This window comes from Pterocles gutturalis, unplaced genomic scaffold (genome assembly GCF_000699245.1).
Source record: "Pterocles gutturalis isolate BGI_N339 unplaced genomic scaffold, ASM69924v1 scaffold37959, whole genome shotgun sequence".
Classification (NCBI taxonomy): Eukaryota; Metazoa; Chordata; class Aves; order Pterocliformes; family Pteroclidae; genus Pterocles; species Pterocles gutturalis.
In genome coordinates, this window is record NW_010132183.1 from 12,304 (window position 1) to 39,995 (window position 27,692).

At 40.3% G+C, this 27,692-nt stretch overlaps 1 protein-coding gene across 1 annotated transcript; it reads left to right on the forward strand.

Moving 5' to 3' along the window:
- Window positions 1–27,692, forward strand: SLC9A4 (solute carrier family 9, subfamily A (NHE4, cation proton antiporter 4), member 4; the record flags this gene model as incomplete). The annotated part of the gene is made up of 9 exons (XM_010080823.1): window positions 1–262; window positions 3,374–3,837; window positions 9,472–9,731; window positions 12,536–12,753; window positions 17,358–17,560; window positions 18,675–18,761; window positions 20,096–20,166; window positions 22,465–22,626; window positions 27,596–27,692. Coding segments are annotated over exons 1-9 (1,824 nt in total), but the record flags the coding sequence as incomplete, so codon positions are not given.

A 27,692-nucleotide genomic window follows, 5' to 3' on the forward strand; every position in this document is an offset into this window, starting at 1 on the left:
ATGGGCTCTGCTGCACTTGCACACGCAAAGCTTTTGAACTGGTTGCTGTTGCTATTGAGTCTAGTATGCTGTTCTGCTGCTGTTTATGTGAATGAGCCCAACCTGAGCAAAAGTTTCTTGCCTCACTATGAACCTGATCATGGGGATGCCGTTAGTTCTTCCCAAGATATGAGGCTCCATGTTTTCACAGTGGACTATGACTATGTTCAAATTCCCTATGAAGTTACCCTTTGGATCCTCCTTGCCTCTCTTGCAAAAATAGGTAAGTAGAATATGGGATCTTGGCTCTTCCTATCTTGGCGAGAATATACCATGTAACCTAGTATCTTCCATCCATTTTTTTAGCTGGCATTGTTTTTACAGCTTCTGTCCTCAAAAGAACAGGTGTGTTCATTGCCATGACAATTACAAAATTCCAACTCTGAATGGTTCCAGCTTACTTAAGTATACTTGGGCTGTCTGTATTAGTGAGCAGCAATGGAGCTCCCCTACACAGTGTTGTCCATCCCTTTTTCTAGTTTAATTACAAGATATCAGAATTTACCGCCTGCTACACCTGTAGAAATCAGTATCACCAGACTAATACTTCAAGCATATTGAAATTGGGGGAGTAAAGAGGGAAGAATTCTTCCACTGTGTAAATAATAGGAACATTTCCCTGCGAGTCTTTGTTTTACGTTTGCTGTTTAAAGTTGCTCAGAAAGTTTTATTTTCAGAAAAGTTTCTGAGATGGACTGAAAGTCTAAGAGGGTGAGGTCATCAGAGATGTTGGGTAAGTGCTTTTGAATACATACCAATACAGCTAGCTTCTATTAGAGCTCCATGGAGGTATATGAATGAAGAAAGACAGCTCCTGGAGAAGTAGGAACTGCAATTAACATATTAAATATGGCTCACCATGTGTTTTCCATGTCTGCATGGCTGGGATCAAATTACTTTGACCATTCAGAATTAATGCAGCACTATCAAATAGATGAAAAAGATAGTAATAATGTGAAGAACTGCACACATGTGATCTCCCTGTCCTTTGACCTTTTCATGGGATTTTCAAACATTACTATAGAACAGGCTGGTAGGTGGGACTGATAATTTTCTGGAGGTGGCCTGAAGATAAACTTTTTCCATGTCATAGTCACACAATTGACAAAAATCGTTACCACTGGCCATGATTTGCCAGTTTCATAATAGCTGATGATCTCAATACAATTCCTGTAAACACATGTATTTACTGATAAAATAATAATAAAAATTTTCACAATTCAAATTTGTTGTTATGGCTTCAGCAGAGTGTGTTAGCAGTGAGCATATTGACCAATTTCTTTATTCATCATCCACAAAAGCACAGGACTTGCCACATGGCACATCTACTCAATACTCTTGTTTTGAGCAAGAAATACTTTAGAACTGTGTGATGACTGCTTCACACAGTCTGATGCAAGTTTTCAAATAATATTATTTCTGATGAAAAGTGTGAAGTTGCTGACTTCATATCTAGTCGGAAGAAAGAGTTAGTCTGAATAATCTGGTTACCCATGGAAGATTTCCAAACTTAAAAATTTTCGGTGTTTTATTCTGATATTTTCTTCTTTCTGGATTTCAGGATTTCATGGTGGGAAACATTTCTGAGATCTTGAAAGGCAAAACAATCCCCTTATTCTGTAGAACCGACAGAAGACTTGAACATGATTTTTTCAGTTAAAAAAGGAGATGAGTAGAGTTGTGATCTTAGCATTCTTTTTGTTAAAAAAAATAGTCTCCTAAATAAATTATTTGAAATGTCATAAAAATATTTTTCTTTTCCTTTACTTTTGAACATTGATAATTTGAGGGTGACAGAAATGCAGTCATGGCTTTAGCTTCTAGAGTTACAGAATAAAGGTTGACCCAGCTTCAGGCATAGAGACACAGCCATTGGATTTGTAGGTTTCTTAGCCTGCCTCATCTTTATTCTTGTAAATTCTGAAAAAATCCTTACATTTCTAGTAGAGACACCTCCCATTCGCAATATGATTACACAGTTCCTGGTACAGTGAGATGAGCCATTGCTAGACATTATCTTAGTATTAGTATCAGTATTTGTGTAAAACTGGAAGAATTATATGAACACAGTTGCAGTAGTAGCACATCGAGGTGGGCAGGAGGAGATTCACACCCACAACACGTATATGATATGTGTAGCCCTTTCTCTGTATAACAGTTTGGCTACATCAATGCTTGTAAACTAACAAGCATCCTGTCGGGAAGCTGTGTGTGGCTGTCCGTACCACATCAGTGTCGGTGTGGTCCTTCTCAGCTCTGGCCCATGTTGACAAGCCTTCTCCCAGGCAGTGCCCAGGCAGCCTGTGGGCCACGATTTGTTCCCACAGGCAGTTTGGATGTGGTCACTTCTTGCTGGGGTAGGGAACAGAATTTGGCTGTATGGATACAAGCTGAACCTTTCTGCTTGGAAAAGTCTTTGGGCTGCTTAATTCGCTAGTGTAGACTCAGCCTTTTTTCTACCGAGGAAAAAAAAAATCCCTTAGGAGACATTATTTGCTCAGATATTTGATGGCTGCTGGTAGTACTTTCAGCTCTGCTGAAATCACTGGTTTTGTTTCAGTACACTTTACAGAGTGCTGTTTACCTTGTGTAGGAACAGCAGTTTTCCCAGAAAAGCAAGGCTAATCAATTTGTACATAGCCTTACGTTACTGTGGCTTGATTCCTGCCTGTACCTGAGCTGCTTTGGACATTTTAGTGTCCGTGAGTACTCATTCACTCAGTCTGTGGATCACTTGGAGTCCATGCAATGCTTCAGGGAAGTGCTGGAAGCGGAGGGAGCTGAGCAGACCGTGGCATCTGATCTGCTCCCTGGTCCCTTGGGCTTCTCCAAGTTCCTGGTTGGCCCAAGTCCTGCAGGAGCTCTGCAGCCAGGGAACCTCCTCAGCACTGTGTCCCCAAACCTGCAGCCAGGGATGGGGGATCTCTTTGAGGTGCAGGGACAATACTGTGCCTCAGAGGTTTGGCAGTAGCAGTTGTGCATCAAGGATTCTTGAAGAATATTTTCTTTCCAAATTGTGGAGTACCTTTTCAAAGAGGTTTCTGTATTCTTCGATGTGGAAACTTAGACTCAGGCGCACTTGCTCAGAAATTGAGAGCTGGTGAGGGGGAAGAGAAGAGATTAATAGCCAAACTCTTTCGATTAATAGCCAAACTCTTACCCTGCTGTAGTGATACAAGTCTGTGAATATTTCATTTTAAATGGAACAGTACTGCTTGTGTATTTATTTTCATAATCTTAAAAGCAAAACCTGGCTGCATTCAAAGGCAGGTAAAACATCTGTCTGACGTCAGGTTAATGTAAACTCTAATAATACCCCAATGTTTTATTGAAGGTTTCCATCTCTATCATCGATTACCAAGACTCATGCCCGAAAGCTGCATCCTGATTGCCATTGGAGCACTAGTAGGAGCGATCATCTTTGCTTCTGATCACAAATCTCCGCCAGTGATGAACACAAGTATTTACTTCTTGTATCTCCTTCCACCCATTGTCTTGGAGGAGGGTTATTTCATGCCAACTCGCCCATTTTTTGAAAACTTTGGGTCCATCCTCTGGTGGTCTGTGTTAGGATCTCTGCTAAACTCATTTGGGATTGGCCTCTCCCTCTATGGAGTCTGCCAGATTGAAGCCTTTGGCCTGACCGACCTCAACCTGCTGCAGAACCTGCTCTTTGGCAGCTTGATTTCAGCTGTGGATCCTGTGGCAGCTCTGGTAGTTTTTGAAGAAGCCTCTGTTAATGAGCAGCTCTACATGATGATCTTTGGAGAGTCATTGCTAAATGATGGCATCACTGTGGTGAGTTTCTTTCCATGCCTTGTCTTCCCCTCTTTGGGCTCTTGTGGCTTGCAGGGTTGTTGGGCACAGGGCAAGAGCAGCTCTAAGGACATCCTAGATACGGTCATTATTTTATGGATAATCCACTGGCAACACAGAAGTAATTTCAATGTATGTCAAAATTGCATCTTATATTAAGCCTTTCAAAGCATATTGGTTTACAGGGGCTGGAAGAGGGAAGCATACACATATGCGTTAGACATCACATTCTGCTACACCTGATTTTGGTTATAGGATCAATGTAAGACCTAGGAACATTCCTGACATTGTGCAAGCAAATAAATAGAAAATTGTACTGCTTAAAGACTCAAGGCAGCAGGTGTAGCAATACAGTAGATCTTCCCTTGTCACTTGCCTTAGAGAGCCACCTGCAAAAGAAAAAAAAAAGAAAAGCCAGATGTCTACAACCCCCTTCTAGGAAGTTCCCCAGAGACCTTAGACAGGAATTCCAAAACTTACTAATGAATTTGCAGAACCCTGATTCTATCAGTAAAATAATTGTCATCTGACAAATGTTCACCTTTCTTGGACATCTTATCTCAAGTATCCAGAAACAATGCTTTTGGAATATGAGAGATGATTTTTTTTTTTCATATAGGAAAATATATTTTTACAGAGCTCCTTTTGCTAATACTTTTCCCATTTTCCTATTAGTTCACTAAGACTTGGAGCAACTTGAAATTCTATCTGTAAACCACAACTGACAAAAACACTTAAAACACACACGTTTTTCAAGCAAGAAATTTCAAGCAGGAAATTCATTGCTCAGAAACCAACAGGACTGCTCATATGCTGAAAGTTAACTGCAGGTTAAGGAGTTTTTGCTAGATAAGATCTTTACAGAATTTAAATCACAGGAATCTAAAACACATAAAAACTATTCAGATACTGCTATACAGGAGGTACAGCACAACTTTGACTTGTAAAATCTGTACAGAGCTCATTGCTGAAAGGCTTCATGGAAGAAGTGCAGTTTATGAGTAATGCAAAAAGGAAAAGGAATGAAGTAATTTCTTACAGCCACAGCCTATTGATCACAAATTCTTCCTCTCAGTGAATCAGAGATTCATAGGGTTGATGTAGAACTAAGGGACAAGCGTTACCTAGCTTTACTTGTGAAATGTTTATGTGTTATAGATGTAACAAAAAACTCCCCAGTGCATCTGTCGCTTCCACTTGTCTTTTTCGTTCCTTCAAGCACAGACCTCCAAAAGTAATACCTCTGCCTCACTCTGGCAGACCTTGTTTCATCCTTTTTTTGACTGGCTCTATATGCTGCCCTCCCTCTGCTCCCAGCTGTTATTTACGATGTGGATCCAACTCATTATGGTATTTGCATGACCTTTCAGTCAGGATCCTGTTACAGCACACGTTTGTAGTGACAGAAAGCCTTTAAAACCAGTGGTGTTTAGGCATTCCTCAGCAGCACTAGATGTGTTAGCAAAAAGAGATGAAAGGGCTGTACATAGGCAGGACTGGCTACAGCACCATGAGTTCCCTTTTCCCCATAAGCCCTCATCTTGGTGGGTCTTCTCACAGCAGCTATGTTGCAATCAGCTTGTCAGCTCCTGCTGATGCATCTTTGCATCACCCACCTCTTGTCCATTTTCTGGGCATCCAAATTTTCAGAACCTCTACCAGGCTTCATGTTTAGGAAGACTGAACTATTTGCCATCTGGATAGAGCCCAATAAGTGGCTTTCTCCTCCCTGATACCCCACTTGCATTTAAAAAGTCTTTAAAACTGTTTACTGCAGGTGTCTTATCTTACCATTTCCTCCTTGTTTCTCTCTGGACAGTTTCCTTTGAGTTAACTCCATGTGTTTAAAAAGATACTATCACCAAGATATATTAAGCATACATATTTTTCAGTTGTTTAAATACAAATATCCTCCTGTTCTCTCCAGATTGCTTAATAGCTTGGACATTATTTTCCCCAGCAGGAAAAACTGGTATGAATTTTGATGAACTTACATATTATATTTGAGGCAATAATGGCTCCCTCTCGTGCATTTAGTTCAATATTGTGGTATAAGAACTTCCAAAATAACAGACTGTGGAATTAGAATGATAATTTAGGAGTTATGTCTTTGACTTAAGGGACTGGGACAAAAGTGAATTATTTACTTTTACCCTTAGTACCTTTCTCCATGATCCTCAGTAGGGCCATGCCTATGAATGGAACTAGAAAGCTCCAGGTCCTGTTAATTGCTTCTTTTCCTAGTTGGTTCTGATAGCATCGGAATAGCATAGGCAGCAACAGGACTGGTCCTAGCATGTGTTGTACATTAGTGGAATTTCAAAGCCCTGATCATAACATTGATGTTGGTAAATCCATGTAGGCTTCACTCAGACCTGAACACAGGTGGAGGACCCTGATTTTGCTGCAAAGTGTTTCAGGTATCTGAAGCTCTGCTCCCTGATATACACAGACCATTTCTGCCTCAACAGCAGCTAAGCACCTGTGTGCATCAGGAAACTGAATATTTCCCCTGACCACTTCATCTCTGAGGCTTGATTTTAGAAACACTGAGAACAGCTAGACATCATGCTGTACTCAAAATGAAGTGGCAGTGACTGTTTTCTCTGGCAGTGCCCTCTCTTTGTATGCAGTAGCAGAGCAGTCAAAGAAATCTAGGGCATGATGGAGACCAAAGTAAAACTGATTTCTTTATTTGAGGGGATTTGAATTTATTTCTCTGATGTTGCTGAGGCTCTGACCACTGGGCTGTATGGGTGCTAGGAGGATGGAGATATTCTCTGCTCCTGATGTTGAAGTCGACCCACTGTGTTTAGAGTAAAAGTAAATGGCTAGAAAGTCATCAGGGTGGAAAGAGTTATTGAGGCTGCCCGTGTTGGTGGTTAAGACAGTCATTTGAATATCTTTTTTCCAGTGCTTCTGATGTGGATGGTATGTATTATATAGACAGCTGGAGGAGGGACCAGTCCCTCTGAAGGTCCCCTGTGGGTGACAGTGTCACAGTCTGTCTTCCTTTCCCTGGCTCTAACAGTCACCCAGTGGTACACCACCACATAGTAACGTCTGCTGCAAAAAACCAAAAGCATGAAATTCTCAGAGTTGTTAAATGAGGCCAACTATCAATCCATCTCTTCTTTTTGAGTGAACAAAGGCACTCTAAGCTGATTCAGGCTTTTCTACCATATAAAGAATTATAGTACTCCATTGACTGGCACAACTGCAATGTGACTTAGCCAACAGCAGTTACATGGAGCCTTCCTTGTCTGACGCTGGCAGGATGTTGTATAGAATAGTTTAGTCCCACAAAGCATGCTACAAAAAAATGGACATTATGTCATATTTCCATAATTTCCACTGTAATGCCAATTCAGTTATATCATAATAGATACTTTAGGAACTATAAATAGAGAGAAATACTAAGTCATTTGCTGAGGATAATTTGCTTTATTCAAAAGTCAGCATAGATTCACGACTGGGTATCATTTATAAAGAATCATCAGTCTTAGGAAGAGGTTTAAGTCTGCAAGAAAGGGGGAACAGAGAGAGAACAGGCTTTGTAATGAAAACCTATATGGTACAGCACAGTAAGGTTTACTTACTGTGAAGACATGAGCCCTCTTTTCCTTATCTGTCACTGAAGAGCCTAATTTCATACATAGTCGTCAGGAAAGAACAGCACTGGGCATTTTCTCACATAAAACATTTTGTTGTGCTTTGTCTGTCCCCCAGAAATATCAGCAATGAGCCTCCTGGAGAACAGGCTGTGTGACAGCTCAAGGTCGTGTGTTCCTAGCAGCAATTTAAGATTAGACAGTAGCTGGGGAATAATTATTATCCTAATGAGCTTGACTTTCTACCTGCAAATATCTGCTTTAATCTTCTTAATAGCCTTCTGGAATTAACTATACGAAGAAGAAAGACCAAAGAAAACCAGATAAGGCAAATTATTTTCATCCGTTTTGTGTTTTTTGAACTAATGCTTTGGTGCAACAGCTTTGGAGATCTGGTGTCTTTAGATGTTCCCCAAATTCTCTTGAAAACTGAAAGGTGACTTTCATGTGTTACACACTCCCTGTAAACAGATCTGACAGGACTTAATGCTAACCAACCGTCAGCAACCTCTAAGACCCTTTTATTACTACACCACTCATTACTGTGGAAAATTTCTATTAGTTCTAAAAGATGGATGAAAGTGGAATATAATGAAGATTTTTCATGATGAACATCTGTAGAAAATAAATTATTGATAATAGAAGTATGGTAAACTTATTTGGTCTAAATGAAATGAAATTATCTTTACAGACCAAATTATATAATGTAGCAAATTCAATCTTTCTTCTAATCTCACGTTGCTTTCTTTTCATTTTCACAAATTCAAGCTTTCTAGTCAAAATATGTGTGTGAAGAGTCTTAAGACCATTTAGAGCGCCACAGCTTTTGTTTCCTTCTTTTGAGATTGACACAGCATTCAAGGGAAGGAGGTTAAGTGGCATCAAACTCAAAACGTGAGGATAGAGGGGCTGTATTTATCTAGATGGAGACAACACGATCAGAGGGCTGGAGCACCTCTCCTATGAGGAAAGGTTGAGGGAACTGGGCTTGTTTAGCTTGGAGAAGAGAAGACTCCAGGGAGACCTCATTGCAGCCTTCCAGCACTTGAAAGGAGCCTATAAACAGGAGGGGGAATGACTGTTTACAGGGGCTGATAGTGACAGGATGAGGGGGAATGGTTTTAAACTAAGAGATGGGAGATTTAGCTTAGATATTAGGTGGAAATTTTTCACGCAGAGTGTGGTGAGGCACTGGAACAGGTTGCCCTGAGAAGCTGTGGATGCCCCATCCCTGGAGGTGTTCAAGACCAGGCTGGATGGGGCCCTGGGCAGCCTGGTCCAGTGGTTGGCAACCCTGCCCACAGCAGGGGGGTTAAAACTAGATGATCTTTAAGGTCCTTTTCAACCCAGGCCGTTCTACGGTTCTATGAATATGAAACTGAGGCTACTATTTTCCTTTGCCTTCCCTTCTCTCCCCTTCCATTCTCTTTCTTTCCTTTCCCATTTCTAGTGTTCATGATTATTATGCATCAAGCACTATTGAAAAACGTTTAACATTCCAGAGTCCATCTAATGAAATGTGTACAATCTACTGGTCATACAGACAACTTGAACAGGATTTAAGGCAAAAGTGTGATTCTTGATTGCTGCCCTGCCCCATCCTGAGTCAGAAAGAGAACACACAGGGGAGAATCTGGGTTTGGTAAGGTACCCAGCTGGGCATTCAACATCTGCTACGAAGACCAATAATTAAGTTTGACTTCAGAAAACAAAAAGCACGAGTATTTTTCTGTTTCTTCAACTGCATTTAATCCGTCAGCATTTTACTCTTATTATCTAACCATCTACTCTTCTTTGTTTTTAATTGTTTTTCATGACACTAAACAGACCCTTAATTCTGGGTCTTAAGAGTCAGCTGAGATTTCAACTGCTGAGCTGTTTAAAGCAATTTCAGGCATATATATATATATATATATGCGCACACACACACACACACACATGAAATTAATAAGCCTGCCAGGTTCAGGAAGATGCCTGACTGCTGTCTCCTTATTTTCACACATAGGTGTTATATAATATCTTCATCGCCTTCACCCAGATGCACAGGTACGAAGAAATCGAATCCATCGATGTCTTTGCCGGCTTCGCTCGCTTCTTTGTGGTGGGGCTGGGTGGCATACTGTTTGGCATCGTTTTTGGATTTGTTTCAGCGCTCATGACTCGTTTCACCCACAACGTTTCTGCTATCGAACCCCTGCTGGTCTTCATGTTCAGCTACCTGTCATACTTGTCTGCTGAAACCCTTTATATCTCCGGCATTTTGGCGTGAGTATCCTTTACAGCTTTTTGGATTCCCTCTTGAGGGAAGTGGCATTGTTTTGAGGAGGTGGTTTTCTGGAGGTTGGTGTAATACAGATATTTTCAGTCTCTGGCCTAGACATCTGCAGTGAAAAGCTTCTAAGGGGTCTGTAAAGTGCAGTACTAACTAGGAAAAGCAAACCCACAGTCAGTGTAGGCATAGATGTACTACTGAGGAGTGGATATCTGTTCAGAAATTTTTTTAGATTTTTACCCATTGAAAAAAATATTGCAGGCTGTGGCTGGTGCTGCCACCATCTGGCTGCTCACTCTGATAAAATCAGCTGAATGAGAATGATTCGATAATCAACTAGGTATCTACATTTATAAGCTCTATTTATCTGCTACTTCTAAGCATCACCATCATCAGATTGCAATGGGACGAAAAGTAATAAGTATAGAAATTTTTAAAAAAAGAATGTCTGAGTTCTTGCTTTTGTATACAGCTGTGAATGTCAGCTCTCATGTGATTTACTGAAATTACATTACATTTGAATAGCATCACTGCAACTGAAACTGGTCAAAACCCGACAACTGAGAACATCAAGCATATACACACCCATAATGCATATTATATGCATACATATACTCATGTATGGTCATATACTCATATTGATGGTCATATTTTGACATGATCGGGATAGCTTGATACTGTTGTAATGCTGAAGACTGTTTCTTTAAAGTGATGTGATGGTGTGGGTGCCCGCTGCAGAGAGAAAACTGGCAGGTCTATCGACCGCAGTAAATGCAGAGAGGGTGAGTATTGTGGGAAGGAAAGAGGACAGCAGCAGGAAAGGGGTCAGAAGAGAAAGGAAGGAAATGGGGTGAGAGACTTTATGAGAAAACTGCTGGTAGATGAATTTAAAAGATACCACATCAAATAGCCCCTCAGGAAGGTAAAGTGTAAAGATATGGGAACCTGGTGGTGGTGAACGCTCCACTTGTGCTGCTGGGGGCTAGAGGCTCTGTGCTCAGGGGGTGGGTGGCAGCAGCAGCCTGTGTGGCCTGTGTTGGCTCTGAGCTTGCATGTTGTCAGATAGCAGGGTCTTGGGGGCCCTGGTGCTCCAGAAAGGAGTTCCCTATATTGAGGACAAACTGATCTAGACCTAGCAAAGATAAGCATGTGGCCATTGATGTCCAAACAGGTGCATTTACTCACCTCCACTTGTCAAACCCTGATTTGTTTAGCTTCAGAGCAGAACTGGTTTTGTAAAAATAACCTTTGCAGGATGGCCCTGGGAAGCAATATCTGAATATTTAACCATATTAAATAAGTATTTAGAGAGAAGATATGTTTTTCAGAGCAATAAGACAAAGGAGATGAATCTTGTACTATGTTTTGCACATCCAACATATTTGCTCTGATTGAGGTGACTGGCAACTTTCCTTTAGCAGGGTTAGACCTACCATGTAGTGAGGATTAATAACAGACGGGCCCTTCCTTACTTACACAGCCCAAAATACTGCTTCCCTGCCTATTTATTACACTAGACTACATAACTCTTTATTTCTTTTGCTTCTTATTTTCATCAGAGAGCTGAAATTATTAGCAATAAAAGAATGTTAATATAATTGGGATTTATTACTCTTACTGCTTCATTAAGGAAATTATTGCTTGTTTTAGGGATGGGAACATCTTGTCACCTTTCTGAATTATTGAGGAATTAATTCATTTTTCACCTGAATCATGAAAGTCTATTACATGCGTTCTCTGAATGTCAACAGTATTAAATATTAATGCCTAATGGCCTTGTCTTAGAGTGTCCTTGAACCTGCTAAATGTCTCAGCTCCACCAGAATACCCTTGAGATTTCTTCAGTGGAAATTAAATGAACAGAAACTAGATGAAGGGTTCTTTAATGAACAGTCAGCGTTCTCTGAATTCACAAGTTTGGAAAAAAAATCATCACTAGAAGCCCCCAGAAGCTAAAATAATATCAGTAGAAACTATATAGATGATGGAATATGTTACTAGCATAGCACTCTATTACTTATGACTATGGAAAATGAAGGGGGCAAAGGAAACCCCCTTCATTAGGGCTGCTCAAAGCTCTGTGTGATTGTTTCCAGCATCTGTGCTGGGTGGCTGTTAGTACCTCTGAAGCAGGCTCTAGTCTTCATTAACAGCAAGAGGTGGAAAACATCCTTTTACTTCCTTAGCCACATTCCCTGCACCCTGGGTAACTGAGAGAGGGGGAAGGACACATCCGTAGGATACCTCTTTCCTCCTGCTGTAACTCAATGAGCTCCTGTGGGTGGAGAGTTCTTGCAGCTCACCTTGGCCCTGCTGATCTGCCAGACAGCTTTGGCCCTGGCATAGGACTGCCACCATGTTCTCCCAGCACCTCAAAGGAGAAAAACACTAAAAGGCAGTTTATGTTCCTCTAACCGGTCCATCTGTAGGCTGGTACAAAACCGACGTGCCCTTTGTTTGAGACTCAAATATTTGGTGCCTGGTGGCTGCATGTTAGACATTCAGGATAAAATGGACTTTGAACTGGAATGTGAGATACCCTCACTTCCTTCTCAGGAAGGCTGACTGGTTTGATTCCTTTTTCCTGTGCAAAACGGATTTGTGAATCTGAATGAAGGTGCTCTTCCATCTAATGAAATAGCTAACGTTACTGAAGACATAAAATGTTTCTTGATATTTGGAAGGTCAAAGGCTGGTGATGGAGAGTGCAGGTAATGAAGGCTGAGGTTGTTCTTAAATGAATAAAAAAAAAAAAAAACCAAATTGTGGCTGATCTCTGATGTTTTGCCTGGTACAGGATGACAGCATGTGCAGTGACAATGAAAAAATATGTGGAGGAGAATGTTTCCCAGAATTCCTATACCACAATAAAATATTTCATGAAGATGCTGAGCAGCGTCAGCGAGACCCTGATTTTCGTGTTCATGGGAGTGTCTACAGTGGGGAAAAACCACGAGTGGAACTGGGCCTTCATTTGCTTCACTCTGCTCTTCTGCCTCTTTTGGCGGACACTGAGTAAGTCAGCTTTTGCAGGCAAACTTCTCTGCACCTCTGAGAGAAACCCTTTAGTGCAAAGGTATGTTAGAAGAGTCTGTGCATACTGGTATAACCAGTTTAATAATTAATTTACTAGAATTATGTTACTGACAAGTTAATTTCACAAATCTACATGTGGAGTAAAAGGGGAAAAAATCCCAAACAAATCCAAATTCCAGTCTCCGAGCACAGATTTTCTGATTAGGTGAGAAAGGAATACTTTAAGCAAAACTAAAATATTATCATAATCATGCCTATATAGAAGCTGATATCTTAGTTAACTATATGCCCTTGGGTAAGTGGGCTTCCTAATGATTTGATTGCATGCTGTAATTAACTTACTAATTAGATAATGTACATCAGCACACTTCTGGTGGTATAACACTACAGGTCCTGGGCCAGGAGTGCTGGAGGCATTGAAAAAGGGAGAAGGTGAAAATTAGCACTGATGGATAACTGAACAGGGACTCTGTTTCCTTCCTTATAACTCATCTTGTCCAACCACACTATGCTACTGCTTCTCACAAGTCAACTCTGAAATTTTAAACTGCTAGAAAAGAGTGCCTGTTTGACATTACTCCATTTCTACACACAGTTATCTCCCCATTCCTGCAATGGTCTCCTACTCCCTAAACTGCCAAGACTGGGATTCCTCCAGCATGGGCAGGACAGTTTGTAGGTGATGTTACATGAGCTATGGGACACAATTTCCCATCTTCTCCTAACGTCCAGGGTGGGTTGACAGTGAAAAAGGAGAACCAATAAGAAGGCTGGTGGTGTTCTGGAGGTGGTATCAGTCCAGACAGACTTCTTGTACAAGCTTTTTTTGGGCTTGTTAGCTTACTCATTGCAAGTGAGGAGGCAGAGAGGCAACATATTGCCATCTTCTCCCTCATCTTCTAGTACCATCCAGCCAAACACTCCAGATGACATAAGAAAAGAAGAAATGTCCTACTGGGTCAGACCAACTCTCTTAGCAGTGTCTTCACCAGAGCCTGCAGGAGATGCTAATCAGGGAAGGCTTGTAAACCTGGCCACTTTCCGAGCTCTCTTCACCTCTTACTTCCTCAACATCTATAGTCACTGTGTTAGGGATATGAGAAGGTACACTCCTTGCCTACACTATATAAGGGTCTGTTTTGAACCTGTCACCCATGAACTATGCCATCCTTTTTTGAACCTGAATACTCTATTCAGCACCAGTTTACAACTGCTGTAACAGAAAGCAAACACATTTACTCCTGGAGAGTTGATGAATTCTGGAACACACCCTACTCAGCCACTGTTATTTGTCACTTAAATTTAGTTAAAAATATGAGTGAATGATGCTTTCGTAATGAAAGATATTTTGGAAGAAGTACACATGAGAGGGCCAAAAATACAACTATGCAGGCAAACTTATTTCTGATGTTTTTTAACTTCTGAGTGCCTGAATTGGCCACCTTAATAACGTTCTTTTTGAATTTCAATAGAACTTGTTAAAAGTAATTTGTATCTTTTAAAGAAAATGAGAAATTCAAACATTCCATCAGGTGGCCTTGGAGGAGGTATTCTGCGCACTGAAATTTAGGCACCTACTTTGGCTCACTAAATTAATAGGTTAGTACACCCATGCTTCATTTACAATAAAAGGAGGCTTCTCTGGAGCATCCTGTGGAGCAGAAACCTGCATTGGGCACCTGCCACCACTTCCTCCAGCATTCAGTCCTTATTTATGTTCCCTTTACATACGGAGCCCAGCCTTGAGCTCTGGGCATCAACCTTGCATCCTCTGCTACAGTATTGATGAGGAACAAGACCTGTCAGATCTTCCTGAAGGGGAATGCAACGAGGAGTTGAGAGGAAAAGGCAAGTGATAGTTGCTGGAGAGTGGTTGATGAATCAACTGGAGAATATGCTTTGCCTTCTCTACCACTCACAAAAAAGAAGGAAAATGGCTGAAGATATGAAACTTGAGGGCAGCCTTAAGTGCAGGGACCATGAGGCTGTGGATGCTAACAGCCCAAGAGGAGTGAGCAAGCCAACAAACAGCAGAATTACAACCCTGGACTTCAAAGAGCAGATTTTGGCCAGTTGAAGTAGTTAACAATGTGGGAGGGCAATTGGCTGGACTGCTGGGTTCAAAACACTGGTCCAGGTGGTGGCTAATGGCATCCCTCTGGGCTCAATACAGGGACCAATGTTATTTTAATGTCTTCATTAATGAATTTGAAGATGGAATGGAGTGCACACTGAGCAAGTTTGTGTCTGACACCAAACTGCAGGGAGCAGTCAGCATTCTGAATGGCTTCCATTCAAAGGGTCCTGGACAGGCTGGAGAAATGGGCTGACAGAAAGCTCATGCAGTTCAAGAAAAGCACACGCAAAGACTTCCATGTGGGTTGGAATAACTCCAGCAGCCAGTACAGGCTTGGATTCTAGTAAGCAACTCTGCAGAAAAGGACCTGGCCTGGTAGACAACAGGTTGAACACAAGCCAGAATTATGTCCTTTTGACAAGGAAGGCCAACGTGTCCTGGGCTACATTTGCAACTGTGGAGCCAGCAGGTTCAACAGTGTGTTTCTTTCCCTCCCTTCAGCAGTGGTGGAAGTGTGTGTGGCCTCCAGAGTGCTCTCTCCACTTCTGTGCTCACCAGTATAGGAAGGATATGGAAGTTCTGGATCAAGTGCAATAGATGCCACCAACCTAGTCAGAGGCTGGAGCACTGGATTTACAAGGAGATTCTGAGAGTGCTGGGTTTATGCATTCCATGGAAGATGTAGCACAGGAGAGACCTTATTACTTTCTATAAGTACGCAATCAGAGGAGAGAGAGAAGATAGACTCAAACACTTCTCAGAGGTTCACAGAAATAGGACAAGAGGCAACAGACACAAGCTGGAACATGGAAAATTCTGATTAGACAGTAGGAACACAATTCTTAACATGAGCGTGATCCAATATTGTAACAGTGGTCTATCTCTCCATTCTTAAAGGTGTTCAAGACTTGACTGGAGCTTTGAGCAACCTGATCTGATTAGCTCTGCTTTAAGTAGGAGCTTGGACTAGATGACCTCCAAAGGCCCTTTCCAGACTACAGTACTCTAACTGGACAGTCTAACATTTGAGACCAGCAGCAGGCTTCAAACATCTGAGATTAAAGTGCTATTTCTTAAATCTTTCGGGTGGCTTATCCCCCAGACAAAAAAAAAAATACCAGAGCAGGAAGAACACGTTGGCTTGACCCTCAAAGCCCATACACATTTCAAGACCTTTGACTTTTAAGCCTGGGAGCCCTGGAGGAAGGCCTTTAACCAGAGGAATAAGAGGAAAGGGGAAAACAGTGAAGGTTCAAGTAGATGCATCTGAACAGCTCTATTATGTAGGGATGATACAAGAACTCAACAGTAGAGGTGATATGATTGTTGTGGGTTGACAGCAAAAAGAAAGTAATTATATATTTTCTTCTTAATCCTGGACCAAGTATGGCCTCTAAGTTTACAAAGGCTTACTTTTTGAGTCTGTATTGGAATATCCTTCCAATCAAGACAGAAAAAGTGCACTCCTGATAAAAAAGTTATTCTGCTGCCACATGTCCATCATTCTCTCAAACACCAAGGGGAGTGCTAGAGCTTTCTATAGGAAGGCTGAAATATTTTCTGCTACATTTGTTTGCTAAAGTGATTACATGATTTTCCCTGAAACTTGAATAATGTCAAGAGAATTGGCCTGAGGGTGATACCACATATACACAGTTTTAGTCTGAGTAACTGATGTCTAGCATAGTTACAAGTAGCCAAAAAAGGCCTTACATAACGCAGTATCCAGCAATCTACATAGCAAGACACTGCTACTGGCCTTACCTATAACAATTCACCGAGTTTATCAGTGAAAGCTGCATAAAATAACACTAATAATTATCAGCATTTGTCAGCTTTTACTTCAGTAATTTAACAGTTTCCACACAAAACACAAGATACATGTTTCTTATGGAAGATGATTAAATCAAGCACATTGCTAAATGTACTCTATAAAGAAAAGCTGAAGTCCTTACACAGCCACAGGCTGTCTGGTTAATTTTAACTTTTATTGTAAGAAAAAATAAATTTGAGAAATAAACAGAGAACTAGAGACACAATTTTTTTAAATTAAAAATTAAAATGCTATTATTCTTTGCCTTTCAGCGAACCTGTCAACAGGACCTGGTAAAGTTTTTTTCAAACACTTTGGGCAGATACTGTGCAGAAAGCAGGAAACATTGCAGGGGAAAGCACAGGAGAAACTCTCATCCAGTGGTTTGTATTGTATCCAGAACATTTCAGAGAAGAACTGTGCAACATAAATATAGAAAGTAAATCTTTTCCCCTAATCTCACTTCTAAACTGCATAAGTGAATTTAAATTCTGAAGCAGTCAGGAAGCATGGTCTTTTCTAGGAGATTATTTCACACAAAACAGATTCAGCAGTTGGTCAAAGAGAATCTACAAGAACCCAGAATTGAAAAGAAAGGTGTGTTAACAGCTGCTTGAGCCAAGGTGTTGTTTTGCTTTAAATATTTTCCTTTTCTCCTTGCTTAATAACAGTTTTGTGTTTTTCCCTTCCTAGGTGTATTTGCTCTCTTCTACATCAGTAACAAGTTCCGAACATATCCCTTCACCTTCAAAGACCAACTCATTATTTCCTACAGTGGCCTCCGAGGAGCCCGCAGCTTCTCTCTTGCATTCTTGCTTCCAGTGAATCTCTTCCCAAGAAAAAAATTGTTTATTACTGCTACTCTTGTAGTTATATATTTCACAGTGTTCATCCAAGTAAGTGTATTTCTTTATTCATTGCTTTCATGTAATAGAGGTGACTGAAATCTTCATAGTGAAGATTGCATTGAATTTACTCTTAAACTAGGACAAGATGTCATATTTTATGGCCAGATTGAGCACTGCATTATGTAATTACCCTTTCAGGGCTTTTTAAGTATTATTGAATAACTTTTTCAGAAGGTTTGTATTCAAAACCTGTATCTTCTAACATATTCAGGGAAAAGGGCACTTAGTGTCCAAAATCTGTTCACTCCACATGCATTTCCTAATGCTTCCAAAATAAGAAGCATTTTAACTTTCCACTGCAGCACAGAAACATTCTTTGCTAGTGGTGCATCTCAAACTGAACAGAAAACAATACATCTGTTTTATGAAGGATTATGAATTTTTGACTTTTATCTTCATCTTGGAGACCAAATGAGAACATTTTGAAATCCTTTGTAAAAGAATATTACATAAAAAGAAAGTGAATAAGTCAGATTTGTAAGAATAGGTGTCTGGTGCTACTTCACAAGTTTGGGTTCTTCCACTTGGCCTACACTACTCTGCCAGGAGGAGCTGGATCTTCTGGATGTCTTGCACCCCACATTCTGCATTTTCCCGTACAAATATCTCAGTTACTCTACGGTGCCAATGGGGCACTATGCATTTGTGGTTAGGCACAGAAAAAACATTTAGTTCCTATTTCTGCTTTTTAGATGCTAGTCTGTAGCAGTGCAGTAAAGAATTGGGAACGGCTGAAAATGGTTTCTAAGTGAAAAAACCCCAAAATATTTAATTCTGAAAATGTTGAAGTAAGAGGTTTCAAGATTGTAAGCACCTCACAAAGATAATGTTTTCTTTCAACTGAGTGCTGTTTTGAACAAGGCTGGCAATGAGTCAGTTACTTTACATAGTTAAAACACGTTGATAAATACAAGCTTGCTTAAAAAAATCCCAGTGCATAATTTTTTAAAAGTTTTGAGTTTTAATCCTCTTCTGTAGGTCTGCATACAATAGATAGATCATTCCTGTGTCTAAGATACAGCTTTCCTGATTGATTTAAATTTATTCCTTTTGCTTTCTTTCTGCTTTTTCTAACTAACATTTCAACTCATTCCAAATACAGGGAATCACAATTGGACCATTGGTCAGATATCTAGATGTCAAAAAGACCAACAAAAAGGAGTCCATCAATGAAGAAATTCATGTGCGAGTAAGTTTTTTAGATCAGTAGCTGATGTCCTAAAAAGAAGAAGAGAAAGGGTATTCCAAAAGGTCTGGACAGAGGGAGGCATTTGGTAGCACTGGCATTGGTGGATTTGGACACTGAATGCGTTTAACAACACTTAGAGGAAATCCTAGGCATAATATTCTAAAACATATCTAATTTGTATTACTAGTGACTAGCATACTATAATATTGTACCATAACTCTTATGGTGTAGCAGGGACCTTACATCTTGATACTTGTGACAATGGCGGGACAGAAACTTAAAGGCAGCATTTACAAAATGCACTTGTCATCCTTCCCAGTTATATTTGTCAGAACCTTTGTTGCCATCTTTTGAGTGGTTCTAGCCACACTGACACCTTAAAAGTCTTTAATCAACTTTTATTGAACTGAAATGAATTGAACCATTGGTCTGCAAATTTAGTTTCAAGTTATTCTTTTCCCCACTCAAACATTTGCTTTAGCTCTCAAATTACCACTATATAAAATAACAGAAAGCTGACTCAAACTGACTTAACACTCTACAAAATACATGTACATGCTTTCATTTTCACAATGGGGAATAGATTTGAAATTAACAGAAACACTGTGCCTTAAAATTAAGCACATGCAGAGACATTAGTAAAATTAGAGCATCTCAGCAGATTTGATTTTGAAATGCATTTAATTCTTGCTATTTCAACCTTTACACTTAACCTTGAAAGGAATTTCTATTTAAAAGCACCACTTATAAGAATATGCATGTAAGAAACGGCCATTTTTCTGTCTGTTTCTATAATGCTGGAAACATACCAAAGATTACTGAAAAGAATGGTAGTTAGCAATGATGAACTTACCAGTCTCATGACAATTTGCAAAATCTTCAGAGGACTTGTCGGTCAAGGCAAAGGTTAAGGTGTGGGGTAACTGACCCTGTGCCCCTTTCAAGAAGGTCACATATGCAGAAGGGAAACTTGATTGACAGAACCACAAATTTAGTTTTTGTTCTCAGTGGATAAAGAGGACCAGATAATGTGGATGCTCAGTATCAACTTCCATTGGACACAGTCCTTTACTTGGGCCTAAATGCTGCTGGGTAATGGTGAGATGGCAGCAGAATGACAGACTTGCCTCCATCAAAATGCTGCTGCTGCAGCCAAGCGTAAGAGCTGTCATAGTGTGATCTTTGCCTTGATTTTTAGTAAAGAAATGTAGACACTTTCAGAATTAACTCACACTTCCCAATTAAAAAATCTCAAAATCCTGTCAACAATTGTATATTTGTGGTGATATTATTTTCTTATAACGGCCACTTAAATTTTTTCCCTGTTTCTCTAGTTGATGGATCACTTGAAGGCTGGTATTGAAGACATATGTGGACATTGGAACCATTATCAGCTGAGAGATAAGTAAGCAAGTCTTATTGCAGCCTACTATAATAAAATAACTTATCTATCATGTAAAATACAATAGGTAAATAGAATAGGAAATTAATCTTGTGCCCCATAAAGCTAAAATACCATGAAAATATTGTGGATGTGTGCGGTATCTCTTTTTAAAAGTGAACTCCTGAGTAACCATTATCTCTTGGGAGTGCAGTCCTTGTACATTGCCTGCTAAATTGCTTCTGCACAAACAAGCAGAACATAAGCCTTCTGAAGTAAAAACACAGCACATGAACCCACGCTGCAGGCGTCAGCCTGTGCACATAGCTTTGGTGTAAATCTTAGATCCATGGCAGTGATCCTTTGGGTCTGGATTTAGGACAGAAGCTACATAAGGTGTCAGTGCTTCACTGACTTTTGCTGTTAACCTCCACAGCAAATACAGTCATTTGTTGGTGAGTACAGATTAAATAATAATTATTCACCTATCCTTACAGATCTTTGTATTCAGTAATATTTAAAATAAGAGTACTGAAAGGAATGGTTGAATTTAAAATATAGTAACATAAGCAGATACTTTCAAACTGGTCATCAGTCAGAAACACAAGACCTGCATTGTGTTCTCTATAAGCAGGATGAGGTGGTTTTGCGAAGTCTGTGGCTCTTCTAGGCATTGGCTGGAAGAGATGGACCCGCCATACTGGGTTTCTGTTCCCTTTTACATTTTCCCTAAGGGAACTCTGTGATCGTGTTGTCCATTACTGCAGGATGTAAAGGAGGTGTAGGGAGAGAGCAATCTTCCTTTTCCACAAACATCATATTATAATGCCGTGGGCTAAAAGTTATCCCTTAGGCTATGCCTAGGCTTCTGGGCTGGACTACTCTGTCTCACTTCTCAGCACTGGGCCCCAGTAATCCATCGGGGGGTCTGCTAGGACATGTGGCAACTCCTTTCATGACTGTGTTTCTTCCTGTGGAAATCAGGAATTAAGAGTGGGAAGAAGGCAGCTGGTTTGCATCCAGTTCTTGTCCCAACAGGGAGTGATGATGTAAATAGGGCACGTAGCTGGACCCAGAAGCTAAAATGTCCACTTGGTTCTCACAGTACAGAGGTAGCTTTAGGACATCCATTGGGACCACACCACTGTCTATGCAGTCAGTAGACTAATCAAATCCCTCTTGGAGCAGTAATTCCATTGAAACAGCTGCATTTCAACATATCAGTGAGAAAATGTTATTTCCCCTTATCTCACATCTACCCAACAAGTATGAAAAGAGAATTTTGTCCAAACTAGCCATAAACGTAGCATTTCAGTTCAGGGGCAGATTCAAACAAGACATGGTATGTGAAAACATTTAATGTAAAAAGATTGTATTAAATGGTATTCCCTAGACTTTTATATACAACTTTAAAGGTGTTTAGCACAATTACTTAAGTGACACTCCAGGTAGCCTTCTGTTACATAGGAAAACACAAAGAGCTCTAATCACAGTGGAAACATTTGTGTATCTCTTTCTGCTGTCAATGTATAATAACCGTCTTAGCCTTTGCTAAGAAAAAATGTGCAGACTCTGTAGTGCTTTTCCTAGCATTGCAGAGCACATTACCTTGCTGTGGTAAACTGTTCCTTTGAAATAAACTTATAAGATCTGCTGTTGTTCTGCTGTGAACGTCTGCCTGAAAGCACATACCTGTTCCAAAGCACGCACACACATTCACATTCAAATTATGCTACACATTAGCGATATTTTACAATATGCAGCATGCAGCATAGCATTTTGCAGTCCATTCAATTTCCCTGTTACTCAGAATACAAATAAATATATTTTCTCCACTCTAATTGTCAGGATTCAAAATTACCAGCAACATAATGGGCCCAAACTACTGTAGCTGCTGGGCCATTTAGAGCCTCATTGGTGGCTGGCTGAATATGCCAGGATTACTGTAAGAACAGCTGCTGTTGTTACGCCCTACTGGAATGCAACATTTGTACAACAGTGTGGAGACTGGCCATATTCTTTTCTGACAAATGTGGTGGTGTTATATGCAAACACACATTCAAGCCCTTTTTTGCTCTGATTGTGACTTGTTCCTTTCTTTTGTCTGGTGGGCTTTGCAATCTCTGTGGACAAGCAGACCATGCCAAATGTCCCCCTGAAGGGCTCCGCTCACTAGGCTTAGGTCCACAGATGCCTCCAATTTGGATTAATTTTGCACTGCTGAGTTATGTATGTGCACATTTGAATGAAGACCAGCTTGTACCACAGGAAGAAAAACGTATTTCCTTTTTACACACCTTGACTTTAGTATCTCTTTTTCAGATTTAAGAAGTTTGACAATAAGTATTTGAAGAAAATCTTAATTCGGGATCATCAACCTAAATCCAGCCTTGTGTCATTGTACAAAAAGATGGAGATAAAACTGGCCATTGAGATGGCTGAGAGTGGCATGAAAATTTCAAAATCATCTATGGCTTCTTTACAGTGAGTACTGACATCCTGACCCTTTGCAGAGTAGGAACAGGAAGGAAGGGGACAAAAATGAGGAAATACCCGAGAGATTTTACTACTTCAATAGAAATGCAAGAAAAAAAAAAGAAAGTTATGAAAAGTTGTTGTTTTGTGCTGGCAATTTGGTTCTTATCATATATGCTCTTTGTTCACAGAGAGAAAATTTAAAACAGTGACATTTTCTCTGTGTTTTTCTTTCATGATGGGCAGTTCTGAAGAGGAATGATGAGTCAGGCACAGAAGCCACTCTGGCTGCTTTAAAACACAGCAGGGGTTCAAGGTGGTCATACTTGCTACTTAGCTGGCCAGTGGGTTTTGCTCATCACTACTGGGGGCTGGCAGACCTGCAGGAGAAGGTAGAGCACAGGCCCCAGCTCCATTATCCCAATCACAAAATTTTGCAGATCCCCTTGGAGTATTTGCAATTTTTTCTACTTCAGTTTGCAGTCCTTCAAACTGTCTTGCTGTATGTTGGTACTTCATCCAAAATTCATCCAATTAAACAGTAACACAACTTGGCATCAGACAGAGCAGGGGAGAAAACTGGGGGGATCTCCAGACTCATCACTGAGGAAATTACCCTCTAGAAGAGAAGTCTGTACAAATCTTCACTTCTGCACACTTTAACTACTGTCCATTTATCCTCACCTTGCAACCCATGGGCCAGAATGTGGGCGTTGCAAATGGTGCTTGCCACCCACAAACTCTTTCCAGGGCTCTTGCTGGCCACTGCTGCTGCTGCTACTGCCTTCTGTCTGCTGCTGCATCCTTCAACCTCTCTCCATTTTGCAGCAGCCTCTCTCAGGGCCCAGCATATTTTCCTTTTTTGAACATTCATCTCAACCCACACCTGAAAGCTCAAATACCAACTGGAGGTTAAACTAAAACCCCTCTTGAAAGTGTTTGCCTTAATCATGTCAAGATTCATCTGCTTTCTTGAAACTGGTAGCAGCATGCAGCATGGGACCTAGCCCTCTCCTTTCTAAATAATTTTTTGGTGGATGGATGATATTAAAAAAGATTGTGTGTCTGTCAGGCTCCTTCCTGTCTGCTGTATTCCCTTAGCTGTTCTGAGCCAAGAGAAAATGTACAACACTGGCAGACAATCTATGGCAATCAAACCACATTCCTCTTCTTTTTTTTTTTTTTTTTTTTTTTTTTTTTTGGGGGAAAGAAAAAAAAAATCAGTGTAGTTCAGAAATTCTCTCCTAAGCTGAAAATTTATACTGAAACATTCTGATCCTTGAAGGCTGTGAGTGTGTTGTAGGAAAATACATGTTCTGCCAGCTCGGTTCTTCACTAGGTGTCCACTGTTGAGCACTGGAGAAGACAGGAAGTTTATTAAGAAGAAGAGTTTATTGGATCTCTGGTCTGAGCCAATGCAAGTCCTTATAACGTCACTCTCCTGAGCAATTAAGTGAACCTGCTTAAGACTAACAAGTGTCTAAATGTATTTGGAAATTGTTTGATTATTATCATCCAGATAGCTTGTACCTAAAGTCTCTGTCCCCAGTGAGGGTACAAAAATCTTGCCATAAGCAAGTGGAGATCAAATTCCAACATATGTGATGTAAAGCAATATTTGCAGTGCCAGAGTAGTGAGAAAACTCTCCCACTAGCACTTCTGATCAGTTCTGCAGCCTTTGAGTACATGAGAGGAACTGCTCTGTAACAATCAAGGCATATCTCCATTGCTGTGAATTAGCATTATTCTCAGAAATTCTATTCATACTGGTGTGATTCCTGCAGGTGGAGTGGGTGTCCAATGTGCAGTAAGTATTTCAAGTGCAGACTGAAGAAATTTGCCCACAGACTGTGCAACAAAGTATCTATGTTTGAATGAAAATAAAGCTTTTTGTTATGATGTTTTGGAGAATATAGGCCTTAGAAATAAGGATAGAAAAGGCAAAAACCAGAGCCAAGCATATATTATCAAAACTGTGAAAGCTAAGGTTGTTTCTTGGAGGAAATATGCCCATGAGAGAGATGCTTTGATGCTGAGCTTACGTAATGTTTGCTTCATATTATTGCAATACTGACTTTCGTAAGAGTAAATCTTATCAATACAGTACAGACCAGAATCAAGTGCTGTGTTGTCACTTGTGGTGGTGCAGTTGTGCAAGAGCCACGCCTGATGAAGGTTACCTCCTTCACAGGATGGGTGAAGATTGGTGGAGAGTTCACAAAGTTCAGAAATTGAGATATAATATATAAAAAAATGATTGTACAAGGTTTGTGGAAGGTATTTCATTTCCTCCATGTATCAACTAACTCCATGTCTAAAGACAAAAGAGATACTGTCACGGTACTCATGTACAGAGAGAGTCAGTTTTCATGGCATATTATAATTTCAGTATTTTCTTTACAAACATATCTCCTATGCTGTGCTTTGTTGTAACACGCTAGAAGTTTCAATAAGAACAAAGAAAAAGTTTCAATAGGGATTGCTTTATAGGTTTGGTAACATACCAGACTTGTTTGGATTTTTTTGAAAGTTCTTTTTTTAATGTATTGTATGTTGCAACATGTAAAAGCAATCTATTCCTTATTACCATACCTGTGCATTGTTATTGGTTGGGTAGGTTAATCACTAATCCCATGAAAAGAAAGCACATTTTTTATTTGTGCTCCAGAACAATACAGACTATCTTCATGCTTCTTGTTCTCTTGCTACCCCAACTCAGTTGAAACTCAGGGAATTTTATTTATTTTATTTAAGTCAATTTAAGAGCAAAATGATAAGCCTTTAAATGACTTAGAACTGTCCACTTCTGTGCTGGCATGTGGAGGTGGTCAGGTAGGCAACTGGAAAAGTAAAGAGATTGTCTGATATCTTCCCAGTGGAGTTCTGCTTTCCCCTATTTAGCTACTTTCCTCTATTTATTCCCAACAGCAAGGGAATCCCAATGATGTCAAACCTGCTTGCATCAACTATGGCAGTTAAATTTGCATTACACATGACCCAAGCCTGCATTTTATAGACCACTACTCATCAACAGGCTAGATCGCCATTAGTCCCCAGGGGCTGTGCTTGTGTTTTATTTCCCAGGTGTACCTAGGGTCTCTCTGTTGTCCAAAGGGACAGCAGAGAGGGGCTGCTGACAGCAAAGACACTGGTTTCCTTGCTGTGGAAAGCAGCACACATGGGCTGTCCCAGAGCCTTAAACATGCCAGACCTAGTATGGAATGAAGGTGCATTACACCTAAGCCTAGAAACTTGGCAGCATCCAAAACATCCTCTCAGTGTTATCCCTGAGGGCTGAAAGCAAGTGAAAAATCAACCAACCAACCAACCAACCAAAAAACCCAGCTGGCCTGGAATTGGGTAGTGGTGACAGTCTTTTTTCCCCTGATGGTACATACCCAGGTTTGTTGTTGCTGCTGTTGTTGAAAATTGATCAATGTCAATTAAACATTTGTTGGGAATGATTTATCAGGGCTTAGGATAAGATTTCTGGTCAAATCCAGAAAGGGAGTCCTTTTCTCTCACTCTGGCTTGCCAACAACGAACTGAGTGGTAGTCTCGTGGGTCTCTCGTGCCTCAGTGAGATCCTTAACCTATTGGTTACCCCAGTCCTAGCTCTAACACTAGTCCTCAACCTATTTTCAATTTCTCTCTTTCTTTTTACTTCATTAAAAGACTGGGAGATGTCAGTTTTGGCCTGATGCAGAATGAAAACACATTCTGAAACATTGAAATATATCAGAAATTAATTCTTATATTCCAAGGACTTTGGACAGGGCCAGGCCACCAGTACTCACTCTCTACTTGATGGTGAGAAGCAGTAAAACATAGAATCCAGGAAGCCCATGATGGTCCTACAAGTTTTCAAGATGTTCATGTTAGATTATAGTACAAAACAGTGGTACTCTTGTTAAACTAGCTGCAATTGCAAATTCCAACCTTTTTCCTATGTTTACAGCATAATCTTAGTTTAGCTTGAATCCACCTTCCTTTGCTGCTAAAAGGTTTTAATTTATTTTAGAAGGAGTACAAAATAAATGGGCATAAGGCTTTGGCAATACTGTACATTGATCACAACACATTCCTTGATCACACAATTTACAGGCAACATTTCAAGGACATCGCTTAAGTAAGAACAAACATTAAAAAGAAAAATCAAGAAAGTAAACTGGAGAAAGGAAAAAACCACAAACAACAAGATTAACTCAGACTAATTTGTCCTGGATGATCACTATCTATTTCCCTTTCTTTTCTTGGGAATTCAGCCGAATGCTAACTCTCACACAGATTGACCGATTTAGCAAAACCAGCTAACATTACACAGCAGTCCTCTGTCCATTGTTTTGCTGGTGAAAAGGCCAGGCTGCTACAAGTGACTGTGGGCTTCTTGTCCCAATTTGTTAAAAACACAAAGATTACTATCTTTTAGGTAGTTCTTTCATTTTAAATGGAGAAACAGGCCCAGTAGCAAGGAAAGCCTATACATTCTCCTCACCACAGGGTAGATCTCTCAGAATCCTTAAACAGCATGTGCTTTAGTTCTTAAAGATTTGCTGCACTTCCTCAAAGGAGTTAAAACCAGGAGGACTGCAAGGCCCAGACTACTAGACCACGCTGAAGAAAGTATTCAGAAAGAGGAGGAAACTTGCAGTGCCTTCCTGAACCTACAGCTGGTTGTTGCCCAATCTAATCCTTAAATACAAACTTTCTTACAAAGCTTTAAGAAAAGGAGAGTTTCTGCTGCCAGCTGTACGAAGGCTTAGAGCCCATTCTGACTACCCAGTATACTGATAAAACCCAGGAAAGGGCAAAATCTGACATTTTTATTCATCTTTGGATGATTTCGTGGTGACACTGGTCACTGAAAGGTTCTTCGTAGCCTGGTTCTAGCACTAAAAATAGATCATGCATCATCTCATGGGAATAGTGCTTAAGCATCTCATTAATACCATATTTAAACTTCTCTTTTATTTACAGGAGCGATAGCAGTCGGCGTGTGCATAGGCTCTCCCCCACAGAGGTCGAGTCCATGAGGGATGTCCTGGCACGCAACCTGTATCAAGTGCGACAAAGG